At 57.5% G+C, this 24,627-nt stretch overlaps 1 protein-coding gene, 1 long non-coding RNA gene and 1 pseudogene across 5 annotated transcripts; 2 read left to right on the forward strand and 1 right to left on the reverse strand.

Annotated features, from left to right (window-relative positions):
* The first annotated feature begins 630 nt into the window (after positions 1-630).
* On the forward strand, positions 631-5,992 carry LOC119092983 (uncharacterized; annotated as a pseudogene).
* An 826-nt stretch (positions 5,993-6,818) lies between these two features.
* Positions 6,819-9,888, reverse strand: LOC119092981 (uncharacterized). Its single transcript, XR_005093577.1, has 3 exons — positions 9,806-9,888; positions 7,760-7,924; positions 6,819-6,986 (listed from the first exon to the last, which is right to left on the reverse strand). It is a non-coding gene; the product is annotated as an uncharacterized LOC119092981 (long non-coding RNA).
* A 317-nt stretch (positions 9,889-10,205) lies between these two features.
* Positions 10,206-17,432, forward strand: LOC119092992 (thymidylate synthase). 4 transcript variants are annotated; one of them, XM_037215885.1, is made up of 7 exons: positions 10,206-10,224; positions 11,152-11,232; positions 12,475-12,622; positions 13,065-13,244; positions 15,103-15,223; positions 15,792-16,017; positions 16,427-17,432. In XM_037215885.1, exons 2-7 carry the CDS (start codon positions 11,185-11,187, stop codon positions 16,634-16,636), a joined length of 933 nt encoding a protein of 310 aa, XP_037071780.1. In that variant the 5' UTR covers positions 10,206-10,224; positions 11,152-11,184; the 3' UTR covers positions 16,637-17,432. The 4 variants fall into 4 exon arrangements, with proteins under 4 accessions (XP_037071780.1, XP_037071778.1, XP_037071781.1 ...); XM_037215883.1 differs by having other exon boundaries at positions 10,217-10,263; XM_037215886.1 differs by lacking the exon at positions 10,206-10,224 and adding an exon at positions 10,265-10,283.
* Positions 17,433-24,627: the final 7,195 nt, after the last annotated feature.

Genomic DNA, 24,627 nt, shown 5'->3' on the forward strand with positions numbered 1-24,627 from the left:
ACGGGGATCACCGCGTGACGCAGCAATGGTACCTACCAACGCGCACAGACATAGAGGTCAGGTAAGGGGATCACCGCGTGACGCGACAGCGGGCTTGGGCTCCGCCTACCAACATGGTCTCATGCCGGACATAGAGGGCAGTTCAGGGAGAGAAGGGGCATCGTATAGGCGAGGATGAGAACTTGACAACGCACGCCAACAGACAGAGGCCGTTGTGACCGAGGCCCCTGCCTTTCCGTAATCCCGCCCGGCGCAGGCACTCCAGCCCCAGCAAGCAGAGCCTGGTCTTTATGACTTAATGTTGCACTTTCCAACGGTACGGCGTAAACGGCGCTGATGACATAAATTGTAAACACATAACACAGAGTCTGTAGCAGCTTCCTATGCTCCGTTTGTTAGGTGTCACCTTCCACACTCCACAATGCCCTAAAAGTCACGTACGCGACAATGTTGTGCAACTGGCTTGCGCAGCATGCAACTTCATCTTTCACGGACAATAACGAAAAGTTGACCTTAATCAATCATGTGGCTGCAAGGGTTGCCCCATCACTTGCTGCGAAACGCCTCGGTAATATAAACATTTATGGCGTGGCCAGCTCATAGCCGCGGAATAACTCCCCACACTGGCGAATGACACTTCCAGCTGCCGCGTGGAACTGCGAGCGGCCCGACGTCCTGTTCGCCCACGGTAGACTGCATACAGCGGGTTACACCATCTAGGGCTGGGCAGCCCTTAATCCATATAAGCAAGTTCCAGTTTGGAGAACATGATCGTGGGCACAGCGTTTGCGAAGACGGTGCCATCCAACACGAGCAAGAGCGTCTAACTTCCGTCCTTACCCCCGTCTTCCGCGCGGCACCTAGTCCCACCACGACGCTTTAATGACCGGCGTCTATTGGCGTTGACGTTATCCACGCCCAGTCGGCGACCCGCCCCTGTGAATCAGGGTTCCACCGGAAGCCTGAGTCACAAGGCGCCGCTCGCCGCGGCTCGCCGGCGGCACCAGTGCAGCCTGCCGGCGGCCGTCCGCGCGCCACCCCCGACCAGGCCCGAGGGCGCGCGGCCGCGACACCGGCCCGAGTACGTGCGCCCCGACCCGGCTCGGCCGCGACACCGGCCCGGCCGTGGCGTCGGCACGCTCGGCCACCGCCGGTGGCCCGCGGCGGCGGGCCGGAGACGTGGGAGCTGGAGGTGAGGCATGACAGACACCCCTGCGTCGGCCGGCGGCACGGGAAGGAGCGGGCGGCCACGGCGCCGGTCCGGACGCGATGACCAGCAGGCACCATCCGATTATCGACCGACACCCGCTGGTGTCAGCGAGCTACGGACGCGACTGACCAGCAGACACCATCCGATTATCGACCGACCACCGCTGGTGTAAGCCAGACACGGACGCGGTTACCAGCAGGCACACCCGGTCATCGACCCGACCACCCGCTGGTTGTCAGCAAGACACGGACGCGATGGCTAGCAGACACCATCCGGTCATCGGCCAGACCATCGCTGGTGTCAGCCAGACACGGACGCGATGGCTAGCAGACACCATCCGGTCCTCGGCCGACCCACGCTGGTATCAGCCAGACACAGACGCGATGACAGCAGACACCCACCCGGTCATCGACCGACCACCGCTGGTGTCAGCCAGACCACGGACGCGATGACCAGCAGACACCACCCGGTCATCGACAGATCACTGCCGGTGTCAGCCAGACACTGTGTCAAAGGTTCGACGCGTCTTACAGGTCGGTAGTGTCGTAATCTGGCGTTGTTCCCCGTCTTTGTTCGTGCCGTGCATTACCAGGCGACTTACAAGACAGCGACTAGTTTGAAACTCGGCTGGTAACACACGGCACGAAAATACATACGGGCTGCCGCCGGGCGACGAGAAGGGAAATGATTCCTAATGCAAATGTGTCGCTGATTATTGATCGAACGAATGCACGGCAGATTACGGGTGGGCCACAAATGAATATGCTGAGGGGTGCCTTTTGCACTCTGGGTCGGTCATCACAAAAATGTATCAGACAGATATGACTCTGATCTCCCAAGACCTTTTCGTTGTCTCTTACTTTCTCCTGAGCAGCGACGTCGGCACGGACTCGCGTTACAATGAGTCTTACATACCGTATAAGACCTATCAACTCTAGTCCGATTCTTACAATGAATGCCATATGGAAATAGCTTACCATACAAATAATAACATAATCCCCACACCAACGTTTCACTTAATGCTTTCTTTTAAATAAGCATAGATCAGAAATCGAAGGAAAACCGAAACGCTCCGCAAAACGGCTTGCAGCATGGCCAAGCATAACAGTTCGGGAACCTATCCACCAGTAAGGCGACCCAGTCTCAATGGGGCTGCGAAGAGATGGGATTACCCCGCGTGCACAACCCACAGAACGTTATCAGTGAGGTCACACTCCGCAGAAATTGCGCCATCATCTGGAGCCACCACGGTATCAATTCCTACCATCAACAAAGGCCGCTACAAAATGGAACCAATAATGCCAAACATAAATGGTATGATTTCAATATTCGGGCCGATACTTCACGCCACACTACGCATGAACAATAAGAACCGACACGTTAGTGCAACACATAAACACGGATTATGTAAGCAGAACAAATTTGTAAGTACTTCGTCCTACTCCTTCGTAAGTATATCTTCGTGCAAGTAAATGTCACATGCATACAACGCAATACTTATTACACCACCAGGCATGCGTTCGGTTCGTTCAGCCTGAAGAAGCCCACAACTACCGACGATTAAACAGCGCGTTGTTGGTATGCGTGCAATGGACGGGAAACGACGGGCGTCCGGGCCGCTTTCCGTCGCAATCCGCCACTGTCCATCGCGCACCGGCCGACGGGCAGAGCGCCCCTCTCCGGGCGCCGGCCACGATGGCGTCAGAGGTCACGCCGGCCGCGCCCGAATTAGCCCCCTGTTTCCCCATCGGGGCGGCGGGGGCGCGAGCCTGAGGCCACCGTGGGCCGCGACCGACGACAATGGGTGTCGGAGCGTCACGCCCGCCCGCGGCCTTTCACCGGTTAAAACGGGCGGCGCCCCGGCGGCCGGCGCCACAACCACCGGACGGCAGCAAGCATGCGGCGCAACCTCCCTCCTCGTGCTGACGGCGGCGCTGCCTGCTGGCGACGTTCGGCCGGCCGGCCGACGCATACCGCCGGCGCGACTACACCAGCCGCTACGGCGGTCGGGCGGCGGCGGCGGCGGCCGGCGCGGGCCAGGACGAGCCCGAGTCGCGCCGCCAGCAAACGGCTCTTCAACCATTCCCGCTGTTCACGCTGGTGAAGATCGACAACTTCGTGTGTGCGGCGAGCAGCGGCACACGGCACGTGCTACACGGCGCAGGAGTGCGACCAGCTGGGCGGCGTGGCGTCCGGCAGCTGCGCGCAGGACTACGGCGTCTGCTGCGTCTTCACCAAGACGTGCGGCGAGACAACCAGCATCAATAACACGTACTTCTTCAACCGCGGCCAACCCGGGCTCCTGCGACGCACGGGCAGCTGCCAGCTGACGGTGCACAAGCTGCACGACAACATCTGCCAACTGCGGCTGGACTTCGACTCGTTCGTCATCGGGCAGCCACGAGGACCGAGAACCACCTGTGCCAGAACGACCAGTTCACAGTGAGCGGCGGCTCGCCGGTGCCCACCATCTGCGGCATCAACACCGGCAACCACATGTACATCGACGCCGCACGGCCAGCAGCCACACGCCATCACGCTGTCGGTCGTCACCACCGGCAGCAGCTTCAGCCGCAGCTGGAAGGTGCGCGTCTCGCAGATCCCGTGCAACACCCTCTACACGGCCGAGAACAGCTGCCTGCAGTACTCACCCGGCATCCAGGGCGCCATTAAGTCATACAACTTTGACTTCCAGAACGGTGCGCAGCTCTCCAACCAGGACTACACCACCTGCATCCGCATGGAGCGCAACTTCTGCGGCATCCAGTACACACCGTGCGGCGAGCCGGGCACCACCCGCCAGATGGCTTTTCAGCTCAACGGCTCGCCCGAGAGCTCCGTCACGTCACAGACGGGTCAGAATTGCGACAAGGACTGGATCATCATCCCCTGCGCCACAGACAACGTCAACCAGCCGCTGACACGCATGAGCGACGAGAACGTGTGTGTGGACCGACTGTGCGGCGATAAATTCAACGCCGTGGAAGGCACCAACACGTCCGACGCCGTGTACAGCTTCATGAAGCCATTCCGTCTGTACTACCACACGGACGCGCAGGAGGCCGACTCGGAGACGGCCGAGAGCGGCAACCCGGCTTCTGTCTCAACTACGTGCAGCAGCCCTGCACGGCCAGTGAACCGGTCGCGGCGGACCGGAGCGGTCGCGGGAGAGCGGGCCGCAGCAGCCCGCCGGGCGCCCACGCTCTCATTGTCACGGACGAGGATGGGGGCCCGGCGTCCGATGTGGTGATGTGACAGACGGGATGGGGGCCCAGCGTCCGATGTGGTGAGGTGACAGACGGGGGAGCGGACTCGGGGGTCCGATGTGGTGAGGTGACAGACGGGCATGGGGGCCAATGCGTCCGATGTGGTGATGTGACAGACGGGATGGGGGCCCAGCGTCCGATGTGGTGAGGTGACAGACGGGGGAGCGGACTCGGGTCCGATTGGTGAGGTGACGACGGGATGGGGGCCCAGCGTCCCGATGTGGTGGAGGTGACAGACGGGGAGCGGACCCGGGGTCCGATGGTGTGAGGTGACAGACGGGATGGGGGCCCAGCGTCCGATGTGGTGAGGTGACAGACGGATGGGGACCGGCGTCCGATGTGGTGAGGTGACAGACGGGAATAGGGGCCCATCGTCCACGTGGTGGGATGACACATGGCTCTGGAGAAAGACGACGACTGGTTTCAAATTTGGTTTGAAAAGGAGGGTAAGCTGCCGGTAATTCACCGTCTTGATTCCTTAGTGCGCTAAAACGTATGCTCCTTCAGGTCCCAACAAACTGCTCCTACCACTGTGCTCATATCAATTCGATAGGAAGCGCACGCCTGAGTGCCCCTCCGTTTGACATTGGTTGCATGTCTATGTTTCGCGATATTGCTTGTTGTTTTGTTGTTGCTTGATGAGTTAATTGAAAAATAAACATGCGTGTCCGCCGAGGACTGGTCGACGTTACTTTTCAGCTGTTTCCAACTCTCTTTGCATTGTTAACAGTCCATGTGTTAAAATCCTTAAGTTAACGTACATATCTAAAACCCCAATCCAGTGCATACTTACACATTTTTTGGCAAATATGACCGGACATGTTCACAGGCCAATAACTCCACAGAGCGCAAAACATCGAGTCCCCGGCAACACCCGTAAGTGCCCATACCCCGCCACGCCCCGGCTCCCGGGCCGCCGCGGCGGGCAGACCCCGTTCTCGGCCGCCGCCGCGGGCCAGACACCCCGTTCTCAGCCGCCGCCGCGGGCCAGACCCTCACTCTCGGCCGCCGCCGCCGCGGGCCAGACCCCCCCTCTCGGCCGCCGCCGCAGGCCAGACCCCGCTCTCGGCCGCCGCCGCGGGCCAGACCACACCTCTCGCCCGCCGCCGCAGGCCAGAACCCCGTCCTCGGTCGCCACCGCGGCCAGACCCCACTCTCGGCCGCCGCCGCGCGCCATACCCCGTCCTCGGTCCCACCGCGGCCAGACCCCACTCCCGGCCGCCGCCGCGGGCCAGACCCACCTCTCGGCCGCCGCCGCAGGTCAGACCCACCTCTCCATGAGCCGACAGTCGCCTGCCAGTCATCCCCGAGCAGGACGGTCGAGTCGGCGCCGAGCTGGCGGCGCGAACGCAGCTCGGCCTGCAGCGGGTCGGTGGCCGGGGTTGGCGGCAGCGGCGGGGCGATCACGCCCGCGCTCCGCCCGCCGCCCGCCAGGCACTGCTCCAGGTACTCGAGATCCTCGTACTGGCGCCCTATCACCCAGCTGCTCTGCGGCGCGCTGCCGTCCTGCGGGTGAGACGCGATGCCATCAGCGGGGCCTCCGGGCGGGCGGCGCTCCGGCCGGCGCAGGTGGGAGGTGGCGCGCCACCGCCCGGCGGATGCCGCATAACACGTATGGGCGGCGTCGGCCGTGCATCGCACCTGCACATGGGCCACAGCGCCACGACGTCAATGAGTCCGGTGGTGGGACCCCGACCACTCCCGCGCGCTGGCGGCCATTTAGGGCACAGTGCAGCTGTCGGTCGCACTAACCACCACCGTTGGAGACACCGTGATAAGGTGTGGCTGCTGCAGACACCGGCCTCCACCAGTCCACTCAGTGACGCTACACACAGGGTGCCACCCGGCGATGTGGGGTCACCGATCATTCCCGTCGGCCCGTCACGCAGACCGCATGACTATGGCAGCAGCTGACTGCGCGGCGACACGCGGGGTGGGTAGCTGTGCACCCACACCCGATACCGCCCGGCCGTGTCCGGTTACGAGAGCGCGACATGCGAGTTATTCAGATAGATCCGGCACGGGGCGTGTCAGTATTACGCGCTCCGACACTCGACTTCACCGCCTTGCGAAGACACTGGTGAATAGAAGGCCGACTGGCAAACTATGCACTCTCATAAGGCCAAAGGGATTCCGGGCAAAGTTGGCGCAGCACCCAGCGCGTGCGATATCTCGACGATCACAGCCACGACGCGCTGCAATCGCCGCGTCCGAATACATTAGTGGAATTGCACGGGAATACGTCCAACGTAGCATTGGACACCTCAGTGGTGCCGTACACCCAGACGCTAGCCTGAAGAATATCAAGACTGCCTGGAATCAGCAGCACCTCTTACCTTGGTCACCTCGATCTGGTAGTTGATGATATCGCCATTTTTCGTGACCTGGTCGGTGAAGCGGACCTTGTAGAACGGCCGCAACGGGGAGAGCGGTTCCGGGCTGGAGGCGTCAGAGCTATCCGCCCCCTCTTCCGTCTCCTCCCGCACGTCCTCCGTCTTGCACCGGTCCATCTGACCGCAGGCGCGGTGTGAGACCGACAACGTTTGGTGCGTGGTATTCGTGACTCAGTGAATTTTAAAAAGTTTCAAAAATGACATGGGAAACCTTATGACTGACACAGATGGATGTGTAAACAGAGTTTGCTAAGAGTGAGTTGATGGTATTAGCTGACAACAGCCAGGTAAATATGTCTATCTAGGCAGCACACAGCTATTAAACAACAAGTTCAGCCTGCTGATAACCTCGGAGAATTGTCCGAAATGTTGGAAATTTCCCTGAATGGCTTTCGGCACTTCAATCACGAAGACTTTCCACAGATAATCATCCATACCAAGGAAAAAATCCCAGAAAATTTTAGAGTATGATCAAAACAGAGAAGATTTTTATTTGCTTTCCATGACTATCACCATTGGCTGTGCATGGTGCCATGGAGTCGAAGCTGGGGAATAATTTTCAGATCTGCCAAACATAAATCAAGGGTCTCTGTGGAAGATTATTAGAGAGATAATTATTCAGTGAATAATTTTTCCACTGCTGAACACGTCCTAAATATTCCAGTGAACAGAAGCACTTGGAAAACATCTTGCACATATTGACATACCATGGACATCATTGTTGTGTACTGAGAGAGCTATAATGTGACAACTGATTAAAATAAGATGCCAGAGTTTGCAACATACTTTAGTCAGAAGATTCCAGCGACAGAATACACAACAAAGCTTGAAACAGTTTTAAACAATATGTCGCTGCTTGAGGTGCCAATAGCCAATGGTGTCAAAGGTACCTTTTCGGACCCAGAGTCTGTGATGATGGCTTCCGCAGTTGGCTGGTTTCTAGGCTTAAAGATGTCATCATCACTGATATCTCTCGGCACTTTCTTTTGCAGTGGTGTGGTTATAGCTGGGTCTGTGGTAGCCTCCATCATTGTGAGGCTTATGGTAATGCAAACCTGAAATGAGTTATTCATTATTTTCAGTCAATATATACAAGATATACTAGCTGGCTAGCTTTGCTTCAACATCCCATTTTGTAGAATGTGACAAATCTATCTAAAACCTATAACATGTAATGACCTTAGTAATGTTTTAAAATATTGCTGTGATGAAATCACTGATCTCATCAAATATATGAACACTCCATTAATAACTATTTTCTTGAACATCCATTGGCACCCCCAAACATTTACTAATGGGCATTCGGCATAGTAGAAACAATGTGCTAATACTTCAATATCTGAATAGTACAGATACACAATACATGTTCAACACTTATCCATTCTTGTAAGGCACACAATCAAATTCACTGAAACTTGCATACCTACAGCTGTGTTCCATGTTGTGATCCCAGAAGTATGCTACCTAATTGGCTTTGTCAAGACTTGCAGTAAAATACCAACTCTTTGACAGATATGTCTATCTTGGATTTGAAATGGTTGCTCCATTGAGCAGAGCAAAACAGAACTTTGCCTGCATGTGCCATTATGTGTTTATTGTAACCAGTCATAGCATGTATGTTGTTTATGGTCTGTTTGATAAGATTTTTTAAGATTTGTTCCAAACCCTTTGAATGGATGGATTTCCGGGATCAGAGCTCACGCTAAGCAGTGCTTGTTGTGTGAGCCCTGACTCCTACCATCCGATCGCGCAATTCCATGTCAACGGCAGAATTTTGTGGCGAAAGCTTAATGTGCCGCAATGCTCGGCACAGTCCGTCCTGCCCTCTGACGTCAACTGACCTTTAGCGCGACCGCTGCCACCGGCCCCAGGCCATACCTGTCAAGGGCAAATAGCGAGGGCCCTAAAGCGACTCGAACCCACCCGGCCATGGGTGGGTGGATTGGAAGGCAGGCGCTCTAACCAACTGAGCCACCGGGACGGACAAAGATTGTTTTAAAACACACCCACATATGCAAACAAATTGAAAAAAACAGACTGAGTATTTGTAATGCCCTCCTCCCATTGCTGTAATGAGCAATACAACTCTTGAACAAAAGCCAGACTTGAGCACAACCTCAAGTATGTTGATTTGACAAAACCTTTCCAAAAAAGCCATCAATGCAATTTACTCCCCTTTACCTCACATGAAATATCCTTAAGCAGAGCACAATCTTAATAGCTCCTGTCCAATTTTGTCTATCTGCTATTTGGTAAGTATAGCATGCATACCTACATGCCTTCATCTATATAAGGCTGATGGTTGTCATTCTATATTTCAGCATAAAAAGTGCTACAATACCCTTATCCTTCACTGTGATACCACATCCACCAACCATGGGACACCGGCAAAATTGGGCACTAAATGGCCAAGTATGCCAGAGGCCCACACCAGTAACAATGGAATCACTCTAAATTGCAATGCATTTGGTTCAGCACCTTGACTTTTGGTGCACAGGCCATCCAAATGTTATGCTAAGCCTGATGCCAGGGACAGCATTTTAAAGGAGGGTAACTGAAGGGTGAGGGAGGAGGTTTCAGACAGCATAACACCATGCTCAGATAGAGTTGCACATAATACCACAATACAAATAAAGTATTTCCAAACATTAAGCCTGCATACTGTTGGCTTTCACATCTGACAAGCAGCATGCCCACCTTTCTTTCACATCTGTAGCGCAGCTGGGGGCTATACAAATGTTAGCTGTAAGGGACGTTACACTAACACAGCATAAACCGAGTGGGAGGGCGATCTTTGCCCAGCGTCACCAGTGTATAACAGGGGAAAGGCGGGATCGAAAATATGGAAAATGTATAGCGTATCTTTTGGAATACTTCTCATAATCAAAGCCCACAAACGTGGAGAAATTGTAAGAAAACACGCTACTACCTTATACCTTTAAACGTTTGTTGTAACCTCTGACTCCTGCAGCCCAGACCCGCTTCGCTGCGGTTGTTGACTGGGGCAAGGACCGCTGCTGCCAAGACCGTAGTAGTTTGTAAGTAGTAGAAAAAGTCATCGCGCACTGCTCCCCAGCGTCATGTTCGGCGCAGCTGCGCCACGGGAATGCACAAACAATATAAAAGAAGGATAATTATATTTTATTGAAGTACTATGTACCAGGGATGTTTCATAGTGCTTGAAAAATACAGTTGCTATTAGAATGCATAACGCAGTGTTTCGCATCTTTTGAAACAAAAACTGCATATTCCAGCTTCAAGAACCAGAAACATGAAATCCATCACTAAGAAGGAGGTCAATGCAGCGCAGCTCTGACAAAAAAGGCCGCCGTCGCTTGGCCCGAGGCTATGGCCGGTGAGCCTCGGGCGGGCCGTAACGGTTTTGCACATTTTTGTAGGCAGGCAGGCTTTGAAGTGATGATATATGCGCTGTGGGAAATGTGACATGTGTTGAGTGCTTCATTTCAATGCATAGAGAGTGCTGGGCTTCTGCTTTGATGCTTCCCAGTTTTGGGCAGGTCCAGTCCTTTTCCAAATGGCACAGCCAACTCCTCTGTTTTGGGGCAGGGGCTGGTGGTAATTGACCAAGAGGTGGGGTGTCTCCAGTACCATCCTGACAATCTTATTTGCCTCTACTGACTGCTTATTACCCCCACTGCTATGCTCAATATGAATTGATCAATTAATTTGCACACTAAGCTAGTTATTTAGCATTTTGCACAGTACATTAACAAATCTAAAATATTTAAAAAATGTATCAAACATCTCACAATACAAACAAGAAAATCTTATTGTCAGAGCAGCAACACTAAAACTGGCTTTTCTGGAGTGGCATCGATTTGTGGCATGTTCTCTTGATCAGCACAAGCAGTGCAAACTGGTGCAAACTTCTGCTTTTGTGCAATGATTTTTGTGTGAGAGCTTCAACATAATGATGGCTTTCTGGCTGCATGGCTGCTGCAGGCAGCCACATCTAAGACTGAAAAGAGTAATATTGCTCACTTGGACACTTGAATGAATATCTGTTGCTGAAAAATGAAAGATTAACCATTTATGGTGTGCATTTGTGTATGTGTCAATGTATACATCTCATGAATCTAACACAAAAATGTCCTGGGGTGAGACATTGAAATTATATTTTGTATAAGTTAGGTCTTAGCTTGATTGTATAATTGTAATGTAAGGTTAAGTATGCAAAGTAAGTTCATTATGCTTTTATTGCATCTAATGTAAAGTTATGTTATTGCTAATTATTCTAATGCTTATTGCTTTTTACTTTCAGGAATATACATATATACCTGAAGAACTGCAAGCCATGGCTGAGCAGGGTGATACCGTAGCAGGCAGCTCACCTGTTGTTAAGGTGAGCACTTCCCTTCAAGGAACATACCTTTTCATTCACAGCACTGGTGAGCACTTCCCTTCACATTCAGGTGAGCACTTCCCTTCAAGGAACATACCTTTTCATTCATCTTTAACAGAACTGTTAAGAGTTTCAGTATCAGGCTTAGGGAATATGCTTTTTATGAATACAATGTTGTTGATTAATTCATTACTATTCTTATATGTGGGCAAGCTTTGTGAAGCAAGTGGTTGTAATTATATCATAATCAATCATTTTGTGTTTTTCCAACATTTCATGTAGTTCATGAGGATGGCTTTCCAAGTAAAGCTAGTATTTGCTTTTGATATCTATAAGCAGTGTTTATCTTCATCTCCTTCAAAGATGATCATTACCATAGGACTTGGCGATGGTGGCAGCTGCCCTGCCTCTTCCCCCCTCTTTTAATCACCCGAGGGGTCTGGATCTGGAGTCAATGTGAAAGGCCCTGCACATCAATCATCTACCCTTTAAATCCATGCACATGTCTATATGCATGTTACTTAGTGCTATCCCAGCTGCCAGTAAGCTTGTGAAGACCCATGCTGGGTCATGCCCTCCTGAGTCCTAATGTTTGAAGCATTCATGTTGCTGCAACACAGACATCCAGCTTGTGTCACATTGCCAGGGGGTGGCTCCTTTTTCCAAGGGAGCTGAGATCGGGTGCCTGCTGATCAGCTCTGGGGATACCCCATCTGAGCTCTATGCATCAGATTTCATCCACTTTGAAAAGGACCTCTTGAAGATATAAACTTAATTGAATAATACCTCTTAGCATGGTGGACCTCTGGTTCTTCTTATTGTGGCCTCTTGGGCTGGCTGACATTACTTCATTGTTTTCAATCAGATGCCCTATGCATCTGATTGGGGCCCCTTGGAATCATCTAGACCTCCTGTCAACTATGAGAGCATAATGCTGGCCATCAAAGGCCATCTTAAGGGCAGATATTAGGTCTTGTGTGCCTTAAGGGGCTGCTTTTTTATTTGAAGGAATACTTTCTAGGTTATATGGCACCTTGTCTCAATGTGACAGGCTCCTGATATTTCGAGCTTGGGGGAGGGGGGACAGGGGCGACAAAGATGTGGTTGTTTCCTTTGCCAAATTAATAGGGGCATCTGTCTTTGGCTGCTGGCAGCACCACCCCAGCACGTTGTCAATTTAGAACCGTGCCCTTGGGCACAACCATATGCACCAGCAGCACCTGACTGTCGTGCCACTGCCAGGCCGACAAATCCAACGAGCCCCATGAGGAACAACAGTACCTGGACCTGATCCGTCGCATCATCGAAACCGGCGTTCAGCGCGATGACCGCACGGGAACCGGCACTCTCTCTGTGTTTGGCACCCAGATGAGATTCTCCCTTAGAGATGGTATGTGGAAATGCATGGCACATGTTAAGGGTGGTTGGTGGTGCCCTTAACTTCATTAATCATTAAGAGGAAAGTGGAAGCTTGCTCGTCACCTTACGTGCTAACCAGCTCGTGTGTGTGTGTGTGTGCCATGTACAGAGCCACAAAGATGTTGATGACGCCGACAGACACCCTGTGCGTGCAGGCCGTCTCTAGTGCGTGCAGGCCGTCTCCAGTGCATACAGGCCGTCTAGTGCGTGCAGACCGTCTCTCGTGCGTGCAGACGGTCTCCCGTGCGTTCAGGTCGTCTCCCTTACATGCAGGCCGTTTGCCATTCGGCTAGACCGTTTCCCTTTGATGCCGGTCGTTTCTCGTGCGTTCAGGCCGTTCCCCTGTGATGCCGGTTGTTTCTCTTGCGTCCAGGCTGTTCCCTCCTGATGGCGGTCGTTCCTCTTGCGTGCAGGTCGTTTCCCACTGCTGACCACGAAGCGCGTGTTCTGGCGCGGCGTGGCTGAGGAGCTGCTGTGGTTCATCCGCGGCAGCACGGACGCCGCCGAGCTGCAGCAGCGCGGCGTGCACATCTGGGACGGCAACGGCAGCAGAGAGTTCCTCGATCATCTGGGCTTCACCGACCGCCGGGAGGGTAAGGCCGCGCCGCCGCACCGCCCGGTGGCAGGGCCGGGGCAGAAAGAAAGCATGCGGGGGCACCCGGCCGGGCAGGGGATGCTGCATGTGGAGGTAGAGGTGATGGGTGCCCCGGGGAACGGTCTGCGTGAGCGGATGGCCGCTAGAATCAGTCCCATCTCTCGTCTCCTGGTTGAGGTGAACAAACTGCCTCTGTTATTCCGACGCGAAAGCTCAGCGCACGGTACACCCTAAAACTCGCACAGTTTGTGCACGTCTTACCTGTCGCTGCATTTTTTGCGTCATTTTCCCAACAAGTAGGCACAGAGTGCGCTGGGGTGTGTGCCAGCCGGACTAAATGTTTTGCATTGTCCCCCTTCTGTTCGATTTACCGCTAATCTGTTGCAATCTGGAAGGCGTTGGTCCCGGCGGAGAGCTACTCGAAACTCGCCCTTGCTCTTCCTGAGCGCCGTTTTCTGAATTCAGGCAGGCGCTGCCAGCTCACATAAGGACAGACTGGCGAAAGGCTCGGGATCGCACGAGCACCGATGGCCAGGGAAACGCGCGAAGCCAAACCTAGGTGAATCTCAGTCTCAGTTTTCATCGCGACAGTAGAGGGGAGGTTAGCCTCTGCCGCCTCGCATAGGTCACACGTCGGGACATGGTTTGCTCCTCTCGACGGGGCAAGTATCGTCATTCCCGCGCTGTGACCACGCGCTGCTCGTCGCTCATGTTCTCGTGCAGTGTCCACACTTGGCCAGCGAACGATATCGTCTCTTTGGTCGTGGCCTTGTGCGGCGTAGTTTCCGCGCTCACTCATAGGTGGGCGCGCCAGTGCTGACGCGGGAGCTGCTCTTACATGTCTTTACGATATTGACTTAGAGGTCATTTACTCACCGTCACAACATGTTTTGATGTCGCACGACCCTGGCTGGATGTACCCCGACGTACTAAGTTTACGTAAACCGCGCATGAACCGCTCGTTATGGTTTGCCGCCCCGCGCGAGATGCGCTGCAACCGGGCGTAGCACGCGCCTGTTGTATTCATTCCTTTGTTCCCACGCCTTCTTACCAATCAACTTGTCCTCTTGATACGCGATTCTCAAAACCGACAGCAGTGTTTTACAGCTGCATGCTTTACATGATGGGACGTGGTTGCACAGATGCACATATAGCCGCAGTTGGGCGTAGAAGACCGTTGCCGTCGACTCACCCCCTAAGCCCAAATAGCCTACCGTTCGCTCATATGACCACGCGTAGATGTGCTTGCCTTCGCCAGACGGCACGCTGTCAGATTCCTCGGAGATGCTTGGCTCCGAAATTGGCTTCGTCAGCCGATGGCTGCAGGATGATCTCTGCGGTGTCCGAGGGTCCTAGTTTCTTTCTCCTCTATAGATTGGCCGTGCCTACATTTTTGTCTTAGATATATACAGGGGCATGCATGAAATCATGCAATGCCACAGTATCAGCTGCGTTTGTTTCGGACAGGTCTAACTGGAACATAGCAGGTGAGGTTTTTTCCATGTCGCATGTTTTCGTACGATTTTACTAACATTCCCATCGGTTTTGCATACATTTACATCGTTTGAATGGACATGCAGGTTATGCTACGTGAGCTACGAGCTTTGAGACCAGATACAGCCATGTGTGTGCTGGCCCCCACGTGAGGCCTATAGGCGTGCGTCACAGGCCGAGGCGTTGTTGTTAACTGGCATGCAGGCTGATGATCCGTCCCTGCTGTGGTCCGTTCCGACCTTGTGACTGGCCTGCACTGGAGGTGAAGCCCGCTTCTGTGACTGGAGGTGGTTGGTCCGGTCCGGTCGAGGCCTGGTCCGGTTTGTCCGGTCCGAGATCTGACGAGTGGCGGCGGTGGCCAGGGGACCTGGGGCCCGTGTACGGGTTCCAGTGGCGACACTTCGGCGCCAAGTACCGCGGCCCCGACGCCGACTACACCGGCCAGGGCGTCGACCAGCTGGCCAGCGTCATCCACGACATCAGGTGGACATCCCCGGTCCGCCCCCTCCCCCTCCCGCTGTCGCCGGGGAGGGGACCGCGCAGGCGCTGGCGGCGTGGTTGTATAGCGCGCCACCGAACGGTATGCACTGCGTCGCCATGTTGCCTAGTCTCGCCCTGCATTTACCACTTCAGCAGTTTTCTTCAAAGCTTCCGTTGTTTGAACTTTTCTAACGTCTCATGTGTGCAAGTGTTGAAGGCATGCCGCGTTAAGAATTTCAGATAACCTCGACGTGATCAGAGCGTGGTCGATCTGCTACTCGGCACAACACCGTACGTGGTGTCTGCACCGCCTTCTCTGCGTCTCCTGCTCGTACTTTGGTTATCTCATCTTGTGCTCGCGGTCACGTTTCGTAACTGTTTGCCTTGCCCATATGTGCCATTTTGACGCCTCGCGTGTCAGAGACCCCTGGCGTGCTGTCGTGACCCTTCACGTGCCGCCGTAACCGCTCGTATGCCGCCGTGACCCTCCACGTGCCGTCGCGACCCCTCACGCGCCGCCGTGACCCCGCACGACCCCACCCTGACCCGCCCGGGCCGCCGATCCGCACAGAACGAACCCGAACAGCCGCCGCATAGTGATGAGCTCGTGGAACGCGGCTGACCTGCCGCTGATGGCGCTGCCGCCGTGCCATTGCCTGGCCCAGTTCTACGTGGCCAACGGCGAGCTCAGCTGCCTGCTGTACCAGCGCGCGGCCGACATGGGTCTCGGCGTGCCCTTCAACATCGCCAGCTACGCCCTGCTCACCTGCATGATCGCCCACGTGACCGGCTTGAAGGTGCGCACCGGGGGGTCACGTGACGCCCAGCTTGAGGCGGGTGCTGTATCATCTAACGTACCTGCATGGGTGGTGCCCACAGCTGGAGTGACTCGATCTGGACACCCAGTAATACCCTGTTGCAGAACTACGCGGAGGTAGCTGCTAAATGGTCTATCCCTACAGTTTTGTTGACTGGTACCTTCGCTACGTCGGCTAATCGTGGGTGAAAAGCACATGCCAGGGCGGTATCGGATTTCCCTGGTTTCCGTTGCTTTTATACTTGGCAGTACTTATAGACGACAAGTATTCATCAAGCGTCGTTGTACTATGGTATTCATAATTTTTCGTCACCTTGACTGTTCCACGCCTCGCTCTGAAGCTGTCGCGAAACGTTGCGAGTGATGTGATCGGGCGGCACTGTCGGCAGCCGGGCGAGTTCGTGCACTCCATGGGTGACACGCACGTGTACCTGAACCACGTGGAGCCGCTGAAAGAGCAGCTGGCGCGCGAGCCTCGCCCCTTCCCGCGGCTGCGTTTCGCTCGCGCTGTCGACGACATCCAGCAGTTCACCATGGACGACCTTCAGCTGGAGGGGTACGATCCGCACAAGAAGCTCTACATGAAGATGGCCGTCTGAGTGCACAAAGCTACGCCGGTCTGTGCTTGGAGGTGATTGTCTGAAGGCCTTAAGATCGAAACGGAGGTGGCGGTCAGGTAGATTTAGGTCTGGTGGATGGCGGGAGTTCAGGTTTAAGGGTGGAAGTGGTGGATTACAGACACGCACCAGCTGCTGGAGATGGCGATGGGGTGATGGCGGGGTAGGTGACCGCGAGTTCTCAGCAGACACGCACCAGATGCTGCAGATCGCGGTGGGGTGATGGCAGGGTAGGTGACCGCGGGTTCTCAGCCTCATAGATGGCTGTGAACTGATATTGAGAGCTAGGGACGGTGCGTCGACGAACGCTTGTGCGTAGTTTCAATTATGCGCGAACTTTCAGCTCACGTGCCAAAATACGGGGCATGCGCCTCCTTTGTGTGCTTAGGCTCTGCTCTCAGGATTTTTAAGGTTAAGTTTTAGGCCTAGCCAAAGGTTGCGACAGGCTTCAAATTTTCGTTTTGAAGTACTTGAGCTGCCCTCCTGACCTTCATTTTTTACGACCCGGAACCCGGTGGGAGAAGCTCCGAAGTATTCTCAACCTACACTACGTTGTGATATAAATAGGGGATGCTTTTTACCAGGCAACTTTTTGTACTTTTTATTCCTTTCTTCGAGGACACGTATCAGCCCCGCTGTACCTTATTGTCGAACAACATCTCTCCAAACCGCGAGCGTTTGCGCGGCCAGTCATCCCCAGTGTGCGTAACGTCTCGTGCCGGACTGGCGGCCGCATTGTTTTTGGTGTTGTTCGTGATGAATACATTTCCACGCTGCACAGTCTCTGTGAAGACTCGCTGGTCCTTGACATGGCCGTGACCGACACTAAGGACTCGTGACACTATTTCTGCTGTATTGTCGGGTCCCCGTTTGGCCTTATCATCGTGGCTGCCGCGCGCCGCTAGCGCACATGGCGCGGGATGTCATCATCGGAGCCCATTGAACTGAATGGTAACCGCGGAACACGGACTGCACTTTGAACAACAGTGAACAGAAAGCGCGAGCAACATAGATGGTGCGCGTGCCGGCCGGGAGCCGCTGCGGTCCGGACCTCTGAGACGTAACCGATCCTCGCGGTCCGGTCCGGTTGGGGTCCGTCGCCAGTCTCCCCATCTGGCTGAGCCGCAGCACCAGTCCTAGGTGGCAGCGCTGTCGACGGCGGCGACTCTGTGCCCTGCGGCGCCGCGGGGGCCGGGCTGGGCGGCGGCCGACGGCAGCAGCTGCATGTGCCGGCGGTACCACTCGGTCTGGGTGGCCAGCAGTGAGGTCATGCTGCGCGCGGCCGCCGCCCACCTGCCGTCCGCACGGGGTCAGGTCACCCTGACTGGTACGGCGCAGCTGCCCCGCATAGACACATGGCCCAGCGTGTGCTTACCGACGCTACCCAATATTTCACCCCGATAGGACTGCGCGTCATAATGCATGTCGTGCACTTAAAAACATCAGCAAAAAAAAAAACGCGTCGGGCACGAGAACTCCTCAGCCGCTTTTGACAAAAAGGTTTCCGAAGCACTTTCAGGAGCAGTTTTAATCAGTCCGTTTGAAATGACATGACGTTAAAGCTGTTGCACAAGCCGCGGCGCATCTCCGTGTGCAAAGATGCCAGAGTGGGGAAGTCGCGCCTGCGCCCCACCTGTCGGCCTGCTGGGGCTCGCCCTGCACGTGCAGCTGGACCGCCTGGTTCCAGGTGCGCGTCATCACCAGCAGAGTCTGGCGGGCGGCGCGGAGGAGGACGGCGTCACGTTACTGCCGGTGCAGCGCGACTCTCCGCTGGCTACACTCCAACACGGCCGTCGAGAAACGGCCCCGGCCGAACGACAGCTGGCGCCACCGAAACACGTCTCCGGTTCATTGACGTGTCGTGGAGACTACCACCAGCGAACCATCACAAACTGTACGGACATCCATTGAACACATCACTGCCCGCCATGTCGAACCAGCACCAGCAGCTGACCGTCAGATCGGCGTAACATAAGCGACTGGCCGCCATGTTGGGGTAGCGTCCCTCACTGAACGTCATGTTGGGGTAGCGTCCGTCACTGACCGCCATGTTGGGGTAGTGTCCCTTACTGACCGCCATTTTGGGAAAGCGTCCCTTACTGACCGCCATGTTGGGAAAGCGTCCCATGCTGACCGCCATGTTGGGGCAGCGTCCTTCACTGACCGCCATGTTGGGGCAGCGTCCCACACTGACCATGTTGGAGCGGCGTCCCTCACTGACCGCCATGTTGGGGCAGCATCCCTCACTGACCGCCATGTTGGGGCAGCATCCCTCACTGACCGCCATGTTGGGGCAGCGTCCCTCACTGACCGCCATGTTGGGGCAGCGTCCCACACTGACCATGCTGGGGCGGCGTCCCCCACTGACCGCCATGTTGGGGCAGCGTCCCTCACTGACCGCCATGTTGGGGCAGCGTCCCTCACTGACGGCCATGTTGGGGTAGCGTCCCTCACTGACCGCCATGTTGGGGTAGCGTCCGTCGGCCGCCCGGATGACGTCTCGCACCTCCAGCACAGCCCTCAGCGCCTCGTCAGCAGTCAGTCCCGGCGCGCCCAGCTGGTCCAGTGTCAAGCTGATGTACCTGCCGGTTCAAATCCCCTCTCAGGCTCAGTACAGGCACGATCGGCGCAGGCGGTGTCAACGTGGGCCGGTGCGTGGAAGTAATCTGTGCCGGTAAATGCCCCATGTGCGGCCGATACAGGTGCACTTTCTGAAGACATTGAAACTAAACAATCCAATCTGGAGCTAGCGTAGGACGAATCACCGCTGAGGACCGCTAAGATCCGCTATGGTGAGAAAGAGGAACTGGTGGTGAGGAGGGATGCCGTGGTGAGAGTGCACTCGCCTGGTCTGCAAGCGCCGCCAGCCTGTCATAGTCGGCCGTCGGGGCGCGCCGCAGCCGGTCAGCGGCGGCCCGCAGCGCCCTCACGGCCAGCGCCGGCCGACGCGGCACCAGGCTGGCCATCGCCTCCAGCGCGCCGGCGTCCACGTCCGGTCGGGCCGCTGCCGAGGTCAGCAACTCGGCCAGCCCGGCGCCGTCCAGGCCCGCCTGCCGGGTGTGTCAGGACGTCAGCGGCTGCACGGCGGGGCCGCTGACGTCGGCACGGCTACCAGGGTGCACTCGCTCCGGTTGGGAATAGCCACAGCACGGCCCCGCGCGGTGAGGACGGCGGGGCGGACTCGCACAGGGCGGAGACAGCCTCAACACGGCCCCGCGCGGTGAGGACGGAGGAGCGGACTCGCACAGGGCGGAGACAGCCTCAACACGACCCCGCGCGGTGAGGACGGCGGGGCGGACTCGCACAGGGCGGAGACAGCCTCAACACAGCCCCGCGCGGTGAGGACGGAGGAGCGGACTCGCACAGGGCGGAAACAGCCTCGACACAGCCCCGCGCGGTGAGGACGGCGGGGCGGACTCGCACAGGGCGGAGACAGCCTCAACACGACCCCGCGCGGTGAGGACGGCGGGGCGGACTCGCACAGGGCGGAGACAGCCTCAACACAGCCCCGCGCGGTGAGGACGGAGGAGCGGACTCGCACAGGGCGGAAACAGCCTCGACACAGCCCCGCGCGGTGAGGACGGCGGGGCGGACTCGCACAGGGCGGAGACAGCCTCAACACGACCCCGCGCGGTGAGGACGGCGGGGCGGACTCGCACAGGGCGGAGACAGCCTCAACACGGCCCCGCGCGGTGAGGACGGCGGGGCGGACTCGCACAGGGCGGAGACAGCCTCAACACGGCCCCGCGCGGTGAGGACGGCGGGGCGGACTCGCAGGGGGCGGAGACAGTCTCAGCACGGCCCCGCGCGGTGAGGACGGAGGAGCGGACTCGCACAGGGCGGAAACAGCCTCGACACAGCCCCGCGCGGTGGGGACGGCGGGGCGGACTCGCAGGGGGCGGAGACAGTCTCAGCACGGCCCCGCGCGGTGAGGACGGCGGGGCGGACTCGCACAGGGCGGAGACAGTCTCAGCACGGCCCCGCGCGGTGAGGACGGCGGGGCGTGATTAGCCGCGGTTAGTGCAGGCTCCCGTATAGTCAGCACAGCAGCAGTACTAGGCTTTACAGGTGAAGCAAGCGGTTAACGCATTATGATGTTAGAGCATCACATGCATACAAATCAAATCATACAAAGTCAACCGCACGGCAGCCCTTTACAAAGCGTGCTGGGAACAGCAGAAGTGCAGCACACATTGCTGCAGGGGAAGTAGCCTGAGCCAGAGCTGAGCGGCGCCGCGGCTGGTACCCAGCATCTCCAGCTGTGGGCAGCTGCTCTTGCGTCGGCGGCGACGGCGAGCCTGCCCAACATCACGCCACACGCGCACGGCCTCGTTACCTTGGCCTCGACCTGGTACAGGAGCAGGGCGGTGCCGTGCGGCCAGCCGGCGCCGCCGCCGCCCAGTCGGGCAGTCAGACGCTCACACGCGGCCACGCAGTCGAGCGCCTCCCTGCGGCGGTGACGGTCACCAACGGTCAGCCTCAGCTGGGCGACCACTGGGCTGTAAACGGGGCATGTGGCCCACCTGGGTGCAGACCTATAAAGTTAGCCACCGGGCCCTGTGCTTGGCCCCCTCGGCGTGCTTCCGTGGGACAGATAAGTTTCACCGCAGGCGCCTGGAATGCGGTTTAGCCGACCTTGGCTGCATCATTCCGTAAATTAATGCACTGTTTTACGGTTCGATGCGATCTTTCATCAGGCGACACAACGACGCCGTTAGCACAAGCTCGTCAGCTAAGTAACGAGGAGAGCGGAGCTGTCGGAGCTGAGTTGTAGCTCAGCTGGGCTGAGCTGAGCTGTCGGTGCGGCCGGTACCGTAGGTGCGCGTGTTTCTCGCGCTGCAGCAGGCCGGGCTGTCGAGCCGCCTCCAGGACAGCGGCGGCAGCCATTACGGACGCCGTGCGGCACAGGGAGAGGTCGGACGGGTCCTGCGGAATACAGGCAGGCTCGAGGTAGAGTCATCTCACAGAGCAAAGGAGAAGATCGGGCAGCCGGCAAGGCACAGCTTGGCAGAGAGTCGAAGGATCGTAAAGGGCGTGGGCTCAGAGGATCAGGGGATTCTGCGGAGCAGGCAGCCTGGGCGTGGTGGTCCTGTTGGTCCCGAGAACAGGGTTACATGCTGGTCCTGCAAGGCCGAAAGTTACGGCCCGGGCGTCCTTCAGCGTAGAAAGCGAAATGAAATGTCCGAGGCACCATACGGCACGGCGAGACCGCAAACAAGGAGATGTAGCATGCTGACGATGGCGCTCGGCAGCTTCGGCGGCAACTTCTGCGCTATGATCTCTCGCACACGTGACGCCAGACATGACTAGCATCGTTTGACGGGTGTTACCTGGGCAGTGTCCGTCAGAAACAGGCGGCTGAGGGTGAAGAGGCGGCCGCGCTCGGCCGGCTCCAGCTCGCTGTGCACGGCCACGTTCCAGGCCACGTCCGAGAACCAGCCGGCCGCGCCGCCATCGGCGCCCGGCTCGGCCGCCTGCCGCACCGGACAGCCGGGTGAACACTGGCGCCGGGCTCATGCGGCAGCGTATGACTGGACTGCCTCACACACGGACGGACGGCTCACGGGGTCGCGCTCGCCACTCACCGCGGAAAACCAAACATACGTGACGTGCCACAGCGGCCCGACTTCCACCCGCCGCCAGCGCACGCCGGGGGTGACGACGAGCCAGCACGTGGCCGAACCTTGTGCATGTGGCCGACCCCACAGACCTGGCGGCGCTGCACGAAGACGAGGGCCGTCTCTAGAGCAGCGATCAGCGGTCCGACCGGCGGCACGTCCCCCTGCTGCTCGCCCTCCAGCGACTCGATCCGTGACCTGGCCGGAGCGAGGGGGGCAAGGTCAAGCGCTGGCACATCCCCCTGCTGCTCGCCCTCCAGCGGCTCGATCCGTGACCTGGCCGGAGCGAGGGGGGCAAGGTCAAGCGCTGGCACGTCCCCCTGCTGCTCGCCCTCCAGCGACTCGATCCGTGACCTGGCCGGAGCGAGAAGGCAAGGTCAAGCGCTGGCACGTCCCCCTGCTGCTCGCTCTGCAGCGACTCGAACCGTGACCTGGCCGGAGCGAGGGGGGCAAGGTCAAGCGCTGGCACGTCAACCTGCTGCTCGCCCTCCAGCGGCTCGATCCGTGACCTGGCCGGAGCGAGGAGGCAAGGTCAAGCGCTGGCGCGTCCCCCTGCTGCTCGCTCTGCAGCGACTCGAACCGTGACCTGCCCGAAGCGAGGGGGGCAAGGTCAAGCGCTGGCACGTCTTCCCGCTGCTCGCTCTCCAGCGACTCGATCCGTGACCTGGCCGGAGCGAGGGGGCAAGGTCAAGCGCCTGCACGGTCGTGTCCGGTGGTGATGGCGAGGAGGAGTAGGTCCCAGACAGTTGACTCATGCTGGCATTGATGTTTCGGCTAATGTGTTGATATCATTATCAGCCTACGTTCTTGTCAAGCTCTCAGCAATCATGAATGCATTTTTTAAGCGTCACCGCAAATTGTACGGTGACGCCTGGTTTCCAACGTTTGTCTCTGCTAGAAGGATCTGGTGGCATCGTATAAAGGCAGCTAACATGACCTAAGTATTGGTATCGGGGACTTTCCACGTAGGCCGACTCTTGCAGGATGCAGCATCTTGAAATGCTAGCCCCAACACAACCCCTTATGGTACTAACCATGTCAAGCTTAGTCCCAAAAGCACAATACGACCGCAGTGCTACACACCACGGAACTCAAGCTCAAATGCCGCGTCCTGCCGAGACACGTATAGACCCGACACTGCTCTCGGTGGGTGGGGCGGGGCGGCGCGTCCCACCTGACCAGACACTGGGCCAGCTGGACGCCATCGGCCGGCTGGTCCAGGTGGACCGCAGCACGGTCTCCAGCAGGCGCTCGTACAGTGCTGGCCGCCCTGGAGGCTGAGGCGCGAATCCACACAGGCTGCGCCAGAGCCGCGCCACGGCCGCCCGGTCCGGCGCCGCGTCTCTGCCGGGGCGGGGGCGGGCACGGGTCAGTCTGACTCCACTGCCGTGCCAGGCGCTGTCGGGACACCGTCGGGACAGGGGCTGGGCGTTATTGGCCCAGTGCTATCCACGCTGCCCCGGCGGATAGTGCTGGACCAACGCACGCTACGGAAGAGGCGGGCAGACCTGTGGCGACCACTCCCATGACAATGTCAGCACTGACAGCGTCAGCTTGACAGTTACGAAACGGCCAGCAGCATCCTGACAGCACTGATCTGTGCTGACAGTGTCAGCCACAGGTCAGTCTGGACTTCGGTGCGAGAGACACCATCCAACAACGTCAGCCAGGGGAGTGGTCGACACATGTCTGTCCGCCTCTCCCGTATCATGAGCTGGTCTAGCACTTTCCACCGGGTGGGACAAGGGGCGCGACCTTGCACCGCTGGGATGCAAGGTCGTGCGATGGACCGATGCCCGCGGTAGCACTGCGAGGGGATCAAGGGCGCAGACAACAATAACGGAGCGGCGCAAAGCCAGGGGTGCCTCAGCCGGCTGGCACGACCCACCGATGAGCGGCAGCAGCTGGAGCGCGCTCTCCGCGGCACCGGTGGCGATCAGCAGCTGCAGCAGCATGTAGAGCGCGGCCGGGTGGCCGGGCTGCAGCAGCAGCGCCCGCCGCAGCGCCGCCTCGGCCGCCGCCAGCTCGCCACGGTCGCGCAGGCAGCGCGACACGTTGCGCAGTAGGCGGCCGGCTGCGTCAGACTCTGGGGATGGCTGCCGGTGGTGAGCAGCGGCGAGGGGACCCCGGGACGAGAGCCGTAACAGGCTGGAGTTGAACGGTGTCGCGGTTCACGTCAGTCACCCTCCACACGACGTTACAGGACACACCGCTTAAGAGTTGACTTAAGGTCTCATGGTACACGAGGATCACGAGCTGCCTAGTGCCAGAAGTCACGTGGGGTCAGAATAGAATGCTACACGTGTCCACCCCGGCGGGAAGACAAGCCTGACAAAACATGAGCAGCGCTGGCTC

This window comes from Pollicipes pollicipes, unplaced genomic scaffold, assembly GCF_011947565.3.
Source record: "Pollicipes pollicipes isolate AB1234 unplaced genomic scaffold, Ppol_2.1 Scaffold_3773;HRSCAF=4423_pilon_pilon_pilon, whole genome shotgun sequence".
NCBI lineage: Eukaryota > Metazoa > Arthropoda > Thecostraca > Pollicipedomorpha > Pollicipedidae > Pollicipes > Pollicipes pollicipes.

What these genes read in the sequence shown, in the direction of transcription:
- LOC119092992 (XM_037215885.1), top strand. Translation starts at nt 11,185, where the DNA reads ATGGCTGAGCAGGGTGATACCGTAGCAGGCAGCTCACCTGTTGTTAAG. An exon ending in GAGATTCTCCCTTAGAGATG is followed by an intron (nt 12,623 to 13,064) that starts GTATGTGGAAAT and finishes TCTTGCGTGCAG; the next exon opens with GTCGTTTCCCACTGCTGACC. An exon ending in CTTCACCGACCGCCGGGAGG is followed by an intron (nt 13,245 to 15,102) that starts GTAAGGCCGCGC and finishes GGCGGTGGCCAG; the next exon opens with GGGACCTGGGGCCCGTGTAC.